The 12,753-nt window shown below is 53.8% G+C and overlaps 1 protein-coding gene across 3 annotated transcripts in view; it reads left to right on the forward strand.

Annotated features, from left to right (window-relative positions):
- Positions 1-12,753, forward strand: part of ZNF618 (zinc finger protein 618) — a 166,475-nt gene that overhangs the window by 66,565 nt on the left and 87,157 nt on the right. For all 3 annotated transcript variants that reach the window (XM_075439136.1, XM_075439138.1, XM_075439139.1), the window contains exon 2: positions 6,057-6,100. In XM_075439136.1, the coding sequence (XP_075295251.1) occupies positions 6,057-6,100 (44 nt within the window). The remainder of the gene's footprint in view (positions 1-6,056; positions 6,101-12,753) is intronic.

The following is a 12,753-nucleotide window of genomic DNA, read 5'->3' on the forward strand; positions in this document are numbered from 1 at the left end:
CCAAGCAGATCACTGGTCTCCGCGCCGGCGGGTGGTCTGCGGGCTTTTGGTACCAGCGCGTCTCGGCTGTCCCCGCGCTGCCGCGGCGGAGGTGCTGAGCATCGCCTGCGCCTGTCCCCGGCTCCTTCGGTTATACCCATCGCCGCGTCGCCAGCGCCTGCGTCATCCCTCTCGCCGTGCTGGGAGGCTCGTCCCGGGCTTGGCAGGAGCCGCGCGCACGGCTGCCGTGTCTGGGAGTCGCTGCCTTTTGCTGCTGATGCTGCTGATGACCTCAAGTAGAAAACACTCCGCTGTTCTCATCTCAGAGGGTTCAAAAATCTCCGAGATTTTCTTTTTACTGTCGGGTTTTCCCCTTTGCCGCAGGAAGAAGCGCTGACCTCAGCCCATCCACGTGCTGTTTCTTCTCGTGGCGAGGATGCAGCTCGGTAAAAGGGCAAAATTCCCCTGGATGCTCATGAGTAATGTTGAAGCTGATATTTTTTAAAGCTGCCACCGGCATTCCTGACCCGCGTCTGGGTGGTTTTGCCCCATGGTCAGGACGAGGGGTGTTCGCAGACCCCACGATGAGCATGGGGGGCCGGCGGGACCTTTCCTCCTTGACTTTGGCTCTGCCATGGGACCAGAGAAGATGCCTCGGGTAGAGCTCAGATTTCCTCCTTGCAGATACTTTTTTTTATTACTATTATTTGGGTTGTTTCTTGAGGGGAAGCTGCAGCTGAGGAAATAGGCAGCGCATTCCTCCAGCCCAAGGAACTTACTTGTTCCCTGGTGGAAGAAGCATCCCTGGCAGAGGCCGCCCTTGGGCAACGGCAGAGGCGGAGGATGGGGTGAACCAGCGGAGATCCTAAAGCAGCGGGGATCATGATTTCCCGTGGTGCAGGGGATGCCCTGGCTCTGGGACGTGCCCGGGCATGGCTCACCCATTGGCTCAGCGGTGCGCATCGCTTCTTAGAAACTTTGAGGGACGTCGCTGAGCTTGGGGAGGGTGAGGAGGATGATGAGGGGGTGGTGAAGGGGGCTGTGGTGCCATGCAAAAGCTAAAGCTTTGGGTTCCCGTAGCATCCGCTGTGTTGGCAGGAGGAAGGGAAATCCAAAAAAAAAGAAAGGGCACGGGCGTATTTATGGGTCCTTGTGCTCTGCACATGTTTCAGTTAGATGCGGGGCTGCTTTTTATAGTTTTAAATGAAAATTAAATAGGAAACTGCCAATGTCTTGCCCTTTGTTTGGAAAAAAATAAAAAAGGCAAAAAAAAAAAAAAGCCCTTCCTGCATTTTCTGTTGCTCTGAAGTTAATAATAACAGACAGCGCAGGTAGGCAGGCCCGCAGTTATTTTTATGGCGCATTCCTTTGCGAGACCTGTTTCCAGTTGCTTCTCCCGTTGCCAAATTTTAATTATTTGGGGTGAAATTTTCCGCGCTGGGTGCTGCTGGCTCATTTCTGAGCTGTGCGTGTGCTTGGTGCCTCGCTGAGGATCATTCAGCTGTCCTTGGGAAGGCGTTCAGGGAAAGCGGTTTGGGGGGTTGGGTTTTTTTTCTTTTTTTCCTCAGGTAAAACAAATAATTCAGCCCTGTTAGAAGGCGCCTGGCGAGTAAACCCGATCTTTCCCTGCTCTGGGAAAGGAGCTGGGGCGAGCGGCTCCTGCTCCTCCTGCAGACCCTGGGCAGAGTCAGGGGCATCTCCACCCTGCAGAGCCGGGATGAAGTTGGGAGGGAAGCCATGGCGTACGGAGAAATAAATGGATTTACGACCTGCTTCCCCCTGGGGAGGGCTTTGGCAGCGCCTGGGGGGTCCTGGCACCCTGGTCCCACGCTGGGCACCTCACCCCTGGGAGCGGAGCTGCGCCTGGTGCCCTGGACGGGGGTGCAAAGCAAAGTGAAGAATTGTTTTTAATCATCATGTAAGTGACCAGGCAGAAAGCCCCTGCTTAAATCTTCCAAAATCTCGTGTAACATGTTTATGGTTCTTAGTTATGTTGTTGTTTTGCAGTGACTGTTAAAACATTGGGGTTTTTTCCCAATATAGTGTAGCCTTTGTGTAAACATGCCTTTCTCAGGTCAGTGATACATCTGCTTGGACTCCTAATTTCTGACACTTCATCCTGTTAGGAGATGTTGACTGATACATTTCTTCTTTATCACTTGATTTACTTCGCGCTGACGACTTCAGTCGAGGAGCATATGGCCAGAAACCACATTCTGCTTTCATGCATTTTAATTTAATAGATATTTATTAGCATTAGTTAAACAAAACTACCTTAAATGTACCCAATACGTACAAAAGCAGCTTCAGGGAATCATATTTTGAATTGTAAATGATTTCACGTGAGCGATTGTGTGACTAATTACCTGCAAAAGGTGTCATCCCTGCGCGTTTGGTTCCAAATGGGCTTACTGCAGACTAAAAGTAAAAAAGCTTATTTAGCCAAATTTAAAGAAATATGTGTGTACGCATCTGCCGGTCTTCCCCCATGCTGAAGGTGAGCCCTGGGAGGAGGAGGAGGAGGAGGAGAAGGTTGCCTCTCTGGTCAGCCACGGGCTGGTGCCACCATGACGTGGAGATGTTCTTGCTGGACGTCGAGGTGGGGGCTGTCCGGGGGGGCCCAGCCGGGCGCCGTTGCCGGTTCTTCGAGCAGCGCAGCGGGTGCTGCCACCGAGCCCTGCGCCGGGTAGACGCCCATGGGTGCCAGTCTTGGGCGTTGAGGTTGTTCTTGAGATTTGCTTGGTGATTGCTGAGGGTTGGAGCCATCTGACAGGGCCCTGGGCATCACACCGTGATGGCCCTGGCTCTTCCCACGGAGAGCTGAGGGACAGCATATGGCTCACGCAGGTCAACTCATACACACGTTCCTGCAATATTTTGGGGTTTTTAAGCTTATTATTGTGTTCATTTTGCAAAGTTTGAGGAGAACACTGTGGCACTTCTTTACTGTGCTTTTCCACCATCACGTACCACGTGCTGTCAGAGGAGATGACCTCCTGCGCTTCGGCTGGAGGCTCCGTGGTCTCGGGTGGTGCGAGTGCCGGCGATCGGTGATGAACTCATCTTGCAGCCTGCGGACGGGCTGGGATTTGCTGTGCTTGGCGCTGCACAAGTGCTGAGCTAACAGAGCTCTTCCGAAGGAGTCTGTAACCAAGACAGATTGCTGGCACGGAGAATTTGGCAGTTGGCTGGGTGTTTGGAAACCGGAGCGGTGTGTGAAGGTGTCTCCTGGTAGCACCTTTGGTGAGGATGGGCTTGTTTAAGCATCCAGACACCCTGAAGACGGGTGGATCTGATTTCATTCAGACTTGGCTTGATGTTTGGGTCGAATGGATCCGAGTCAGCCGTGGGCTTGCAGCAGCCCAGAGACAACCACACCAGCTCTGCCCATGTCCATCGCTGGGTTTGGAGTGTTTCCCCCGTGGGAGATGCCCAGGAGATGCCTCCTCTCTCCAGGAGCATCTTGGCTGCTATGAAACTGTCGAGAATGAGCGCTTTTATTTCTCGCAGTTCTTTTTTAAAATAAAGAACCCCCCCAGTGCTGGTGGGGTTGTGCCATCACACCTCCCTTTCTGTGCTCCTCGTGGACATCTTGTCCTTTGCACTGGTGTGTGCCGTGACCGGAGAGAGGGGAGGCCGTGGATTCCTCATGGAAAGAGTTCAAAAAGCCAGAAAATTGGCATTAGATTTTCTTTTTTTGTTTTTTGAAAAAAGGGGGGATAGGAGGGGAAAATTGGGCAGGGCAGACACACACAGAATGAGGAAGGTAAGCAAAAAAAGAAGTAAATAGCGAAACTGTGTATTGGGCACAGAGGCTGCAGTCCCCACGTCATTTATTTCCAGCAATTCTTTCACCCAACTCCAAATACGAGTATGAAAAGGAACATCAGGTGAATCGCAGGCGTGATCCCCTGCGCAGAGTCCTGCCTGCGTCAGGCTGGGCAGCAAATCACACCTCGGGCATCAGCCACCACGTGTGCTTATCCAGGAATAAAACATGGCGTCGCGCCCTCGACACGCTCCGTTTCAGGAGCACGATCCCTGCCCGACGCCCGCCCCAAGTGAATTTATGGCTAAAAAAATTCCTGCTTCCGTGGTGGATGCGTAACTTTGCAATCGGTTTTCCAAAGCGGAGGTTGGCTACCGCTGCTCAGACGGGAATACTGTGATTTTTGGCAGTATTGGGTGGCACTGGGGGTTGTGGCTGGAGAGGTCCTGCGGGCGAGGCGACCACCCCGGCGCACCGGCGGAGTCGAGGCCGTGCCTTTAGCTTGCAGGTCTGTATTTTGTGGCTTCCACGAGCACTCGTCCAGGCGACCTCTATATTCCGCGGGCGTTTTCCGGGTGGAATTCGAGTGGCGGGAGCCGGCGCAGCGTCCCTGCAGCGTGCCCCGGCCGTAGGGGACTGCGGGTGACACCGTGTCCCGGCACCCCACAAGATTGCTGCCCTGGCTGTGCATTAAATCTCCATTTTTCCTTCTTTTTTTCATATGCACAGATCTAATCTTCCAGAAAACGCCCCGAAGGCTCGAGCAATCTACCAGTTGCAGGAACCCATAAAGCTTTTTTTTTTTTTTCTTTTTCCATTGTGTAAGCATGACAAATCATTAATTTTTGATTGATTGCTTTGAATTATGGGTGCTCTGACATCCTCTCTGTAGCTGAACAGCTGTATAACAAATGAACATATCAGTGCTCACAAAAGATTGGGGATCTAACAGGAGCAATTACACTGTCAGCTCCTCCCTGCTGGCTTTTCCCAGGCAGTGGAGGGAGGAAATTTTTTAACAGAAATTCCTCAAGTGGCTAACAATAATAATAATAATGATAATAAAAAAATACTTTTTTGTAATTTAATTAGATTTTTATCTCTTCATTTCCAGTGGATCTCTTAAACCTTGAGAAGCTGGGATGTGTTTCTGCCTGTGTAACTCCTAGAATCCCATTGAACAAAATTTCAGAGGAAGAATTAAAAAAAAGAAAATCAAATTGCAATTTTTGGTTGCTATTCCTTTAAGATTTCAGAATTGCACCAATGCACTAAATGTGACCTCCATAACTTTTAAATTAAGAATTTATGCTGGCTTGAAATTTATGAAATATTTCAGCATGAAAGAAAGCCTTTTTCCCTCAGGAAAATTGAGCAATAAATCACAGCACTCTCGATTTACTGCCCTACAGCCAGCCAAAGATAGGATTTTTTTTTTCCTTCCCCCCTTCGTTCTGAAAAGAAAAAAAAAAAAAAGTAATCATATAAGACAGCTTAGCTGCTATCCTCCCACTCTCTAGAATTTTTAATTTCAGCTGTTTCTGCTTGGATTTATTTCCAATATTCCTGCTCGGCTTTTCAATTTCCTCAGTTATTAAATTTTAATTCAGTGCATTAGCATTTAAATTAAAAAAGGGTTTATTTTATCGAAATCGTTGGCTAGCCCCCATCCTGCTGCACATGAATTGCCGGGTTCTGCCATTTGCGCAAAATGGGAAATGCCGCTAATATCTTTTCACTTGTATTTGCACAAATTCAGAAATAAAATTTCTGGGTTTGGAATAATATTGTCTTTCCAGGGAAGCCTCTCGTCAGAGAGCCGGGGGAAGGAGGCGGAAAGGAGGAGCCCCTGGTTACTTCCCGCCCCGAGGGGCTCAATTAGACAATTCATCGCTAATGAAGGGAGGGCGCTGGACGTGCCCCCATGGGCCAGGAGCGGGGCCACCCCAGCTTGGGCGCAGCGTCGAATTTGGCTATTTCCACCTAATTTCCCCCCACCAATGGCGTAATTTTGCATAGGAGGTTTCGTTATTTTGGTAAAGTGCGATAAAATAATTGCACGAGAGCGGCTGGAGGGAATGGGCTCAGCAAGTCGCCCCCGTGCTGGGGCCGCGCCTGCGATGGGTGTCAGAGCACCACGCGTCCCACCGACACCAGGCACGGGCCGTGTGTGTAGCTCGGAGCGGAAAAAATAGAAAAAAACCCAGGTGTTTTGGGTACAGCGCTCTAGCAGGAAGAGTTTGCAGGGCGGTCTTGCCTTTTTTAACCTAAACAGCCTTTTTTTTTTTGGTGTCTTTTGCCCCCTTAGGCCGAGGAGAGCAGCAGCAGCGGGCGGAGGAGCTCTTCCAGCAGGTAGGTGGACGGGGACGGTCTGCTCTGCCGGGCTGGGGTGCGCTGGGCAGATGCGGCTCCGCTCGGGGGCAGCTCTCCGTGTCGGAGGCGGATGGCGACGGGCGGCCCCGCGAGAGGGATGAGCTGGGAGCTGTTGGAACGCGGCGTCCTTACACCCCCCCTGTTGGGAGTTTGCTAAAAAGATAGATGGAAGAAGGATCGTTTTGGCCTGGGGGGCTGTGCGGGGTGGTACGGCTGAGCCCCCCCAGCCCCCTGCCCACACTGAGGCGCGAAGACCATTGCATGGTGAGGTTCTCGGATGGAGCCCTTGGGCCATGCTGCGGTGGTTGGGTGCGGACCACCCTGCTCCCATACAAGGGGAGAGGAGGGGGTGTCCCACCACCCCCCCCGCTCTGACCCAGCTAACAGGTGTCTGCGCTGCTCCTGCTCTGCTGGGGGTGGGACCCGTCCAGTCCCACGCAGGGGACGCTGCTCCCGGTGTGCGTGGCGGCGGGCGGGGTGCCGGGGCGCGGGGCACCCCCCGCCGGCATGTCCCAGCAGCCCTGCGCGGTGCGGGAGGGAGGCACGCAGCCCTGGCACGAGCGGCGGGAGAAGAGCCCGACGCAAAGGAGAGGGAGGTGGTGAGGCTGGGTCTGCCTGGTGCTGTGGCCTCTCCATCTGCTGCTGATGCTGTAGGACATCTTACCTCGCTGGGCAGCACTGGAGATGGTGCTTTGTGGTCCCTCTCCATCTCCGTCTGGTGGAGTCAGTCCAGAGCTGTGAAAGCATGGAAGAAGGGGCAGCTTTCCTTCCTTGGCCAGGCACAAACTCCTAGCTGGGTTTCCTCTGCAGAGCAGCACTGGTGTGCTGGGCAGCCCTGGGGGGGTGGTGGGAGCCGGGAGCAAAGCATGGCTTTGGTGACAGTCGGATTTACCAGGTCCCGTGCGTGCTGAAAGATGGGTCCTGGTTGTCAGCCACCCATGAGCAAACTGGCAGACTCACCTCCCAGGTCTGAAAGGTTTGGTGGTAAAAATAGGTGGAGATGTAGGAGATGGGAGATGCCAGGCTGGAAATGCGGGCAATGCTGAAGATGCACCAGGGAGGGGAGCGCATGGCCCAAGAAGGGCAGCGGGCTGCAGTGGAGCATGGGAATATCCACGGGGGTTGGAGAAGATGGTAGGAAAGTCGTGGAGGTGCCATCACGTGGTGGAACAATGCACAGGTTGTTGAAAGGACTGCCGAGCACCGGAGACACCTTGATGGGTTACAGCAGCATGGACAGAGCACGATGGGCAACAGAAAACAAGAGCCAGTTTGGTTGCTGTGGGAGAAAAGTCAGCCCAGTGCCGGGGGCTGCACCCTGTCCTGGCATCCCCTCCATCGGCCCCATCCTCGGTGAGGACAACGGCGCAAGCAGTGGAGCTGTGATGGGGTGGGAGAAGCCACCGTCTGCACATCGGCGTCATCTGCGTGGAGTGAGACCACCACAGGCGCACCCAGACCAGCTCTGCCAGTCGCACTCCTGGGCTCGGTGCCATGGGGCAGGCCCGCGGTGCTGCGTGGAGCGGACCCGGGTGAGACCCGAGGCCCTGCCCTGGGCACCCACAGCCCTTGGCGGTGAAGCAGCGAGTACCAGCGCTGCCGTCCAGCGCTGCCTGTCTCCTTCGCCACCCGAGCTGTGAATTGTGTCCGCCCCTTTGCACTGCCAGCGATGCCGTCTCCCCGCTAACCGTGTGCCACAGCACCTTCTGTTCCCTCTGGAGACTTGGAAGCGCTGCTCAAGTTTTATCTCTCAGGTGAAAAGCATCCTTCTGTGTTAAAACCCCATGCCGAGCTTCTCATCTCCGAAACGCTGCGGTGCAGGGTCCTCCACCTTCCGCTGCTCAGCGTGCACCGAGTGCTCCTGGCCGTGACAGCCGCGGTCCCTGCCCGGCGCCCCGGCTCCGCCGCTCAGCGTTTCGGAGTGGGATATCCGGTGGCTCTGCCCGGCGTTGGACACCTCTGGGGATGCCCGTGGGGTTGGGCTGGGCAGTGGGGAGCAGCGCCAGCGTCGGGGCTCTTGCGCAGACGAAAGCTGCTCTTTTCCCGGTGTTGGGGCGGCTCGTCAGCGTGGTCCGGCAGTGCTCGCTCTTGGGATGCTGGGAATTAGCCTGAGCGAAGCCCTGGAAGGAAAACTGGGTGTATGTTGAGGAGCAAGGGGAAAGGAGCCAGGCATCGCTTCCATCCCCTACGTTGTTTATTCTGCCTTTTAACCCAGTTTTGTAGCTCTTGACGGAGGGTTTTGCAGAGGAGGTGGGTGAGCGTCTTCTCCATGTGGGAGCTCACCCTTTGGGGTGTCCCCCGTGGGCGCCCTCCCTTCCTGGGCATGTGGGAACTGCCCTCGGGGCCGGGTGCCTGAGCATCCTCCCGGGCGTGAGCGATGGGCTGCCCATGGAGGGTACCCATGCGTGAGCGATGGTCTGCCCGCCGCAGTGGGTACCGGGACGTGAGGGATGGTCTGCCCGCGGCGGGTATCGGGGTGTGAGCGATGGGCTGCCCGCGGTGAGTACCAGGCCGTGAGAGATGGGCTGCTGGCAGCGGGCAGAGCCACCGGTCGGGGTGGCAGAGCCTCCTTCCGTTGTCGCTGTTGTTTTGTGCGTCCAGAGAGAAGAAGGGTGAGGTTGGCCATTGCTTTTTTCTTTTAGATAAGTGGAAAAAACAAAAATCCTCTTCAGCCTCTACCCAGCTAAACAAAAGATGGTCAAAAAAAGGAAAATGACCACATCTGATAAAAAAAAGTGAAATGGAATAAAGATTTAGGATTTCAAGAAAGCTGGGTCAGCGATTGCAGGTTGAAATGTGGCCCCGAGGAACCCTGTGAGGCTGCACGTTGGCTGGAGGTACAAGGTAGATGCTTTTCAAAGTTGTTGCTGCTCAAAACTCTTGCTAATTGCAAACTATCGAGGAAGCTTTTAGCGATTCATTTATATCAGTAAAAAATACAAGCAAAATAGGGTTGCCAGGACAACTTTATCTTTCTGCACCTTTTTTTTTTACTATAGCATGCTTCATCCTCATGCGGTGACCATAGTATTGGGTCAGTCCTATTTTTATTTGTTTGTTGTATTGAACTGATTTTATTCTGTTTCAAGTAAATGTTTAAAGCTCTGAAGGCACAGGATTTTTATGATCTGATCACCCCCACAGCTCTGGCCAGGCCTGTCTGCTGCCTTTGAAATAACACGGTTCAGCGTGTGACGCTGGTTGCAGCTGAGAATTAGTGGTGGGAGAAGGCGCTAGCTGTGCTCCTACCTGATTAACCTGTGTGTGGTTCCTCTACCTCACTGAACGCTTATTAATGGGAAATTTCAGAAAGAGTTTTATTAGGAACATAGAAAAACCCTTGCCTTTAAGGGAGGTAGAAGAGAGACGGCTGTTTGCCTTGGAGAAGATGACGACGGAGAGACAACATGACAAAGCTGTGCGTGTTTCTGAACGCTCCAGAAAAGGTAGATCAGAGACTCCTTTCTTCCTTCGGCAAGAAAAAAAGAGACAGTCAACAAAATTAGAAGGCAGCAAATTAAAAGCCAGTGAAAGGCAGGATTTTTTCTGGCATGATGGGCAGTTGGCTGTTGGAGCGTGTTGCCAAGAGTCGGGTGCGTGAGCGGGGCTCAGAGGGGACTCAGTGGAAGATGCCGTCGGTAGGTGACGTGGGGTGGCGTGGATGAGGCCTGCTGCCTGCGGATCCATCACCCTGCTGCCGTCTGCTGGAGGTTCTGGAAGCTTCTTCTGAAGCTCCATGCACATGTTGGACCAGATCGTGTATCGCTTGCTGGTGTGAGCCTGCGTGGTGGTCCTGGAGGGGCTGGAGGGGCTGGAGGGCAGCGTGGGAACGGTGCAGGGAGCTGCAGACCTCGGGGTAATCGTTGGGAGTCTCCATAACGCTGTTGTAAAACGAACTACTTACCAATAATTAATGTCAGCATTCAGATGGTGGGCTCTGGATCTTGACAAGAAATAATTGAAAAACCAAATGTGCAATTATGTCTGACAAGCAGCGTGTGCTTTTCTTGGTCACCAGAGCCTTGTGTAGTCATGTGTTAGACACGGTTTTATATAATTATTATTGTTTATATGGTGGGTGTCAGAGGAAGGAAGAAGTTTAGTTTCAAGTCCTCCGTTGGCTATTTATTTTAAAGTCATTAGATTTGTTTTCAGACTTAACTATGCTTAATGTGCGAGACTCCTGCTGAATAAATCAGACCCTGATACAGGAACTGCATCTGTTTGCGGAGGGAACGGAGCCAGCTGGAAGCTCAGCCCGCGTCTGCACCAGGGCTGTCACCAGCCGGCAGCCCGCTCGCGGCACAGATGTAGCTGTGCAGAAAAGCAGGCTCTGCTCCCGAAACAGGGGTGACATCCCAGGCCTTCTGGGGTGACGAGCTGCCTCTGAGGGCACGCGCGGGTCTCGTTTTTATGGCGGTGTTGACTGCACTGTGGTCAAGGTCCTGGAAAGGGTAGGAGGTCCCTTGGAGATGGAGGTCCCGCAGAAGGGCTCTGCGGTGCTGGCCTGGAGCGAGGCAGAGCTGGGCAGGCCGGGGCGTTCCCAGTGGCTCCTTCAGGCTGGGACACGGAGAGCTCCCAGCTCTGACATGGTGCAGTTTTCCCCGATGCACCAGAGCAAGCCGTGGTGCTTAGGTAGGCTGGTCATTTCGGTCTCTGTCTTAGAAGATGTGACTTTCCAGCTGGAGGAGCAGGTACTGAGAAGCAGTTGCACCTGCTTTCCTCCTTCTCAGTTCTCCCTTCTCCAGCCTTGCTGGTGGCATCTTTTCCTCTTTTCCATCTTTTCCCTTGTTGCTTACTCTGTCCTCCACGGACGCGTCTTCCCTAGCAGCTCCCGTAACCCAGGGGAGGCTCTGCCCTGGGATGGCACAGCCCTTCTGCAGGCTCCCCTCCCAGCTGATCAGTCCTCACCAGCTCCCCAGCGTTCACAGAATCACAGACTGGTCGGGGTTGGCAGGGCCCTCTGTGGGTCACCCAGCCCAACCCCCTGCCCAAGCAGGGTCACCCAGAGCAGGCTGCACAGCACCGCGGCCAGGCGGGGCTGGAATATCTCCAGAGAAGGAGACTCCACAGCCTCCCTGGGCAGCCTGGGCCAGGGCTCCGTCACCCTCAGAGGGAAGAAGTTCTTCCTCATGTTCAGCTGGAGCCTCCTCTGCTTCAGTTTGTGCCCGTTGCCCCTTGTCCTGTTGCTGGGCACCACTGGAAAGAGTCTGGCCCCGTCCTCCTGACCCCCACCCTGCAGATATTTAGAGGCATTTCTAAGGTCCCCTCTCAGCCTTCTCTTCTCCAGCCTGAACAAGCCCAGCTCCCTCAGCCTCTCCTCGTAGGAGAGATGCTCCAGTCCCCTCCTCATCCTCGTAGCCCTGCGCTGGACTCTCTCCAGTAGCTCCTCATCTTTCTTGAACTGGGGAGCCCAGAACCTCCGTGCATGCCCAAGCTGGAAGTTGTGGTCCTCCAAACCTCATGAGAGAGCTCCACACCCCGCAGAGGGATCTGTGTGGGGACAGGGCAAGGGCTGAGGGTTTCCGAGAAGAAAAATGATTTTAAATTGTTTCCCCTTGTTTAAAAGGTCACCTGTGGGATTTTCAGTCCCATGGTTTGAAGAGCTCCAGACTCATCCTGCGTCAGAAAGAGAGAAAACTACTAACAATTAGGCAAGGTATTTAATAAGCTGTGGTGCTTTCTGAAGGACTCTCACCAGCCATCTTGAAAAAGAAACAAACCAGCCAGCCAGCGCAAAACCCCCCTGAAAGTCCCCTCTGGCCCCTGTGAGAGAAGCGGATAATTCAGTTCTGTACTGCGACCAGCTCAGAAGCTGCAGGAAACCCTGGCAGGTTTACCAGAAACCCGAGAGAAGGTCAGACGTCCACGTAGGAAGGGACGACAGCGCTCGGGCACATCCCGGCTCCTGTGCGACTGGCATATTTTCTGTGTAAACCACACCAATTTGCCAAGCGCCAGAGCTTCGGAGGGCTTCGGGTGGTGCGAGGTGGAGAAATGTCCCTTTCTGGCGCCCTGAAGGACGGAGTCTCGGTAGCTGTGACGTCCTCTGCAAAGCTGAGTTCCCAGGAGACTGTTTTCCTTGGGTCACCCCCTCTCCCGGCCGGCTCGGGGCCGTGCTGATAATGGCGTAGAGCCTCGTAGCCTGTTGACGTTCGATGCCTGCGTGTCTCCGGCACAGGACATCTACCACCTCATTTGTATCGCTCCCCAGCCGGGGAGTTTTCCCAGCCCCAAGGTCCTGTCTCCTTTTCTGTCCATCTTTCCCCGTCGCTCCTTTTCTCCCACTCCTCGTGTGGCCGGGCCATGCCGTGCTGTGCCGCTGCCGGGTCGGTGCTGCAGCCCGGCGTAGGCTCCTCGTGGCCGTGTTGGGGGGCCTGGGGGCGTTTGCTGGCAGCTGGCACCCCCTCAGTCATTTCTTAGGCCAGCAATGTAGAGCTTTTTCACCGATATAAATAAACCCTTCATCTATTCTCTTTGTTTTTCCCTGAATTTCTTTGTTGACATTTCCATGCTTGAAAATTTAAAGACGCTGGCAGCTATTCTATTATCATCTTAAATTTAGTTTTTAACCTGCATCATTTGTATGTTGCATTTTTTATCTGACTGAATTCTTTCGCTTTTGGCAAGCA

This window comes from Opisthocomus hoazin, chromosome 19 (genome assembly GCF_030867145.1).
Source record: "Opisthocomus hoazin isolate bOpiHoa1 chromosome 19, bOpiHoa1.hap1, whole genome shotgun sequence".
Classification (NCBI taxonomy): Eukaryota; Metazoa; Chordata; class Aves; order Opisthocomiformes; family Opisthocomidae; genus Opisthocomus; species Opisthocomus hoazin.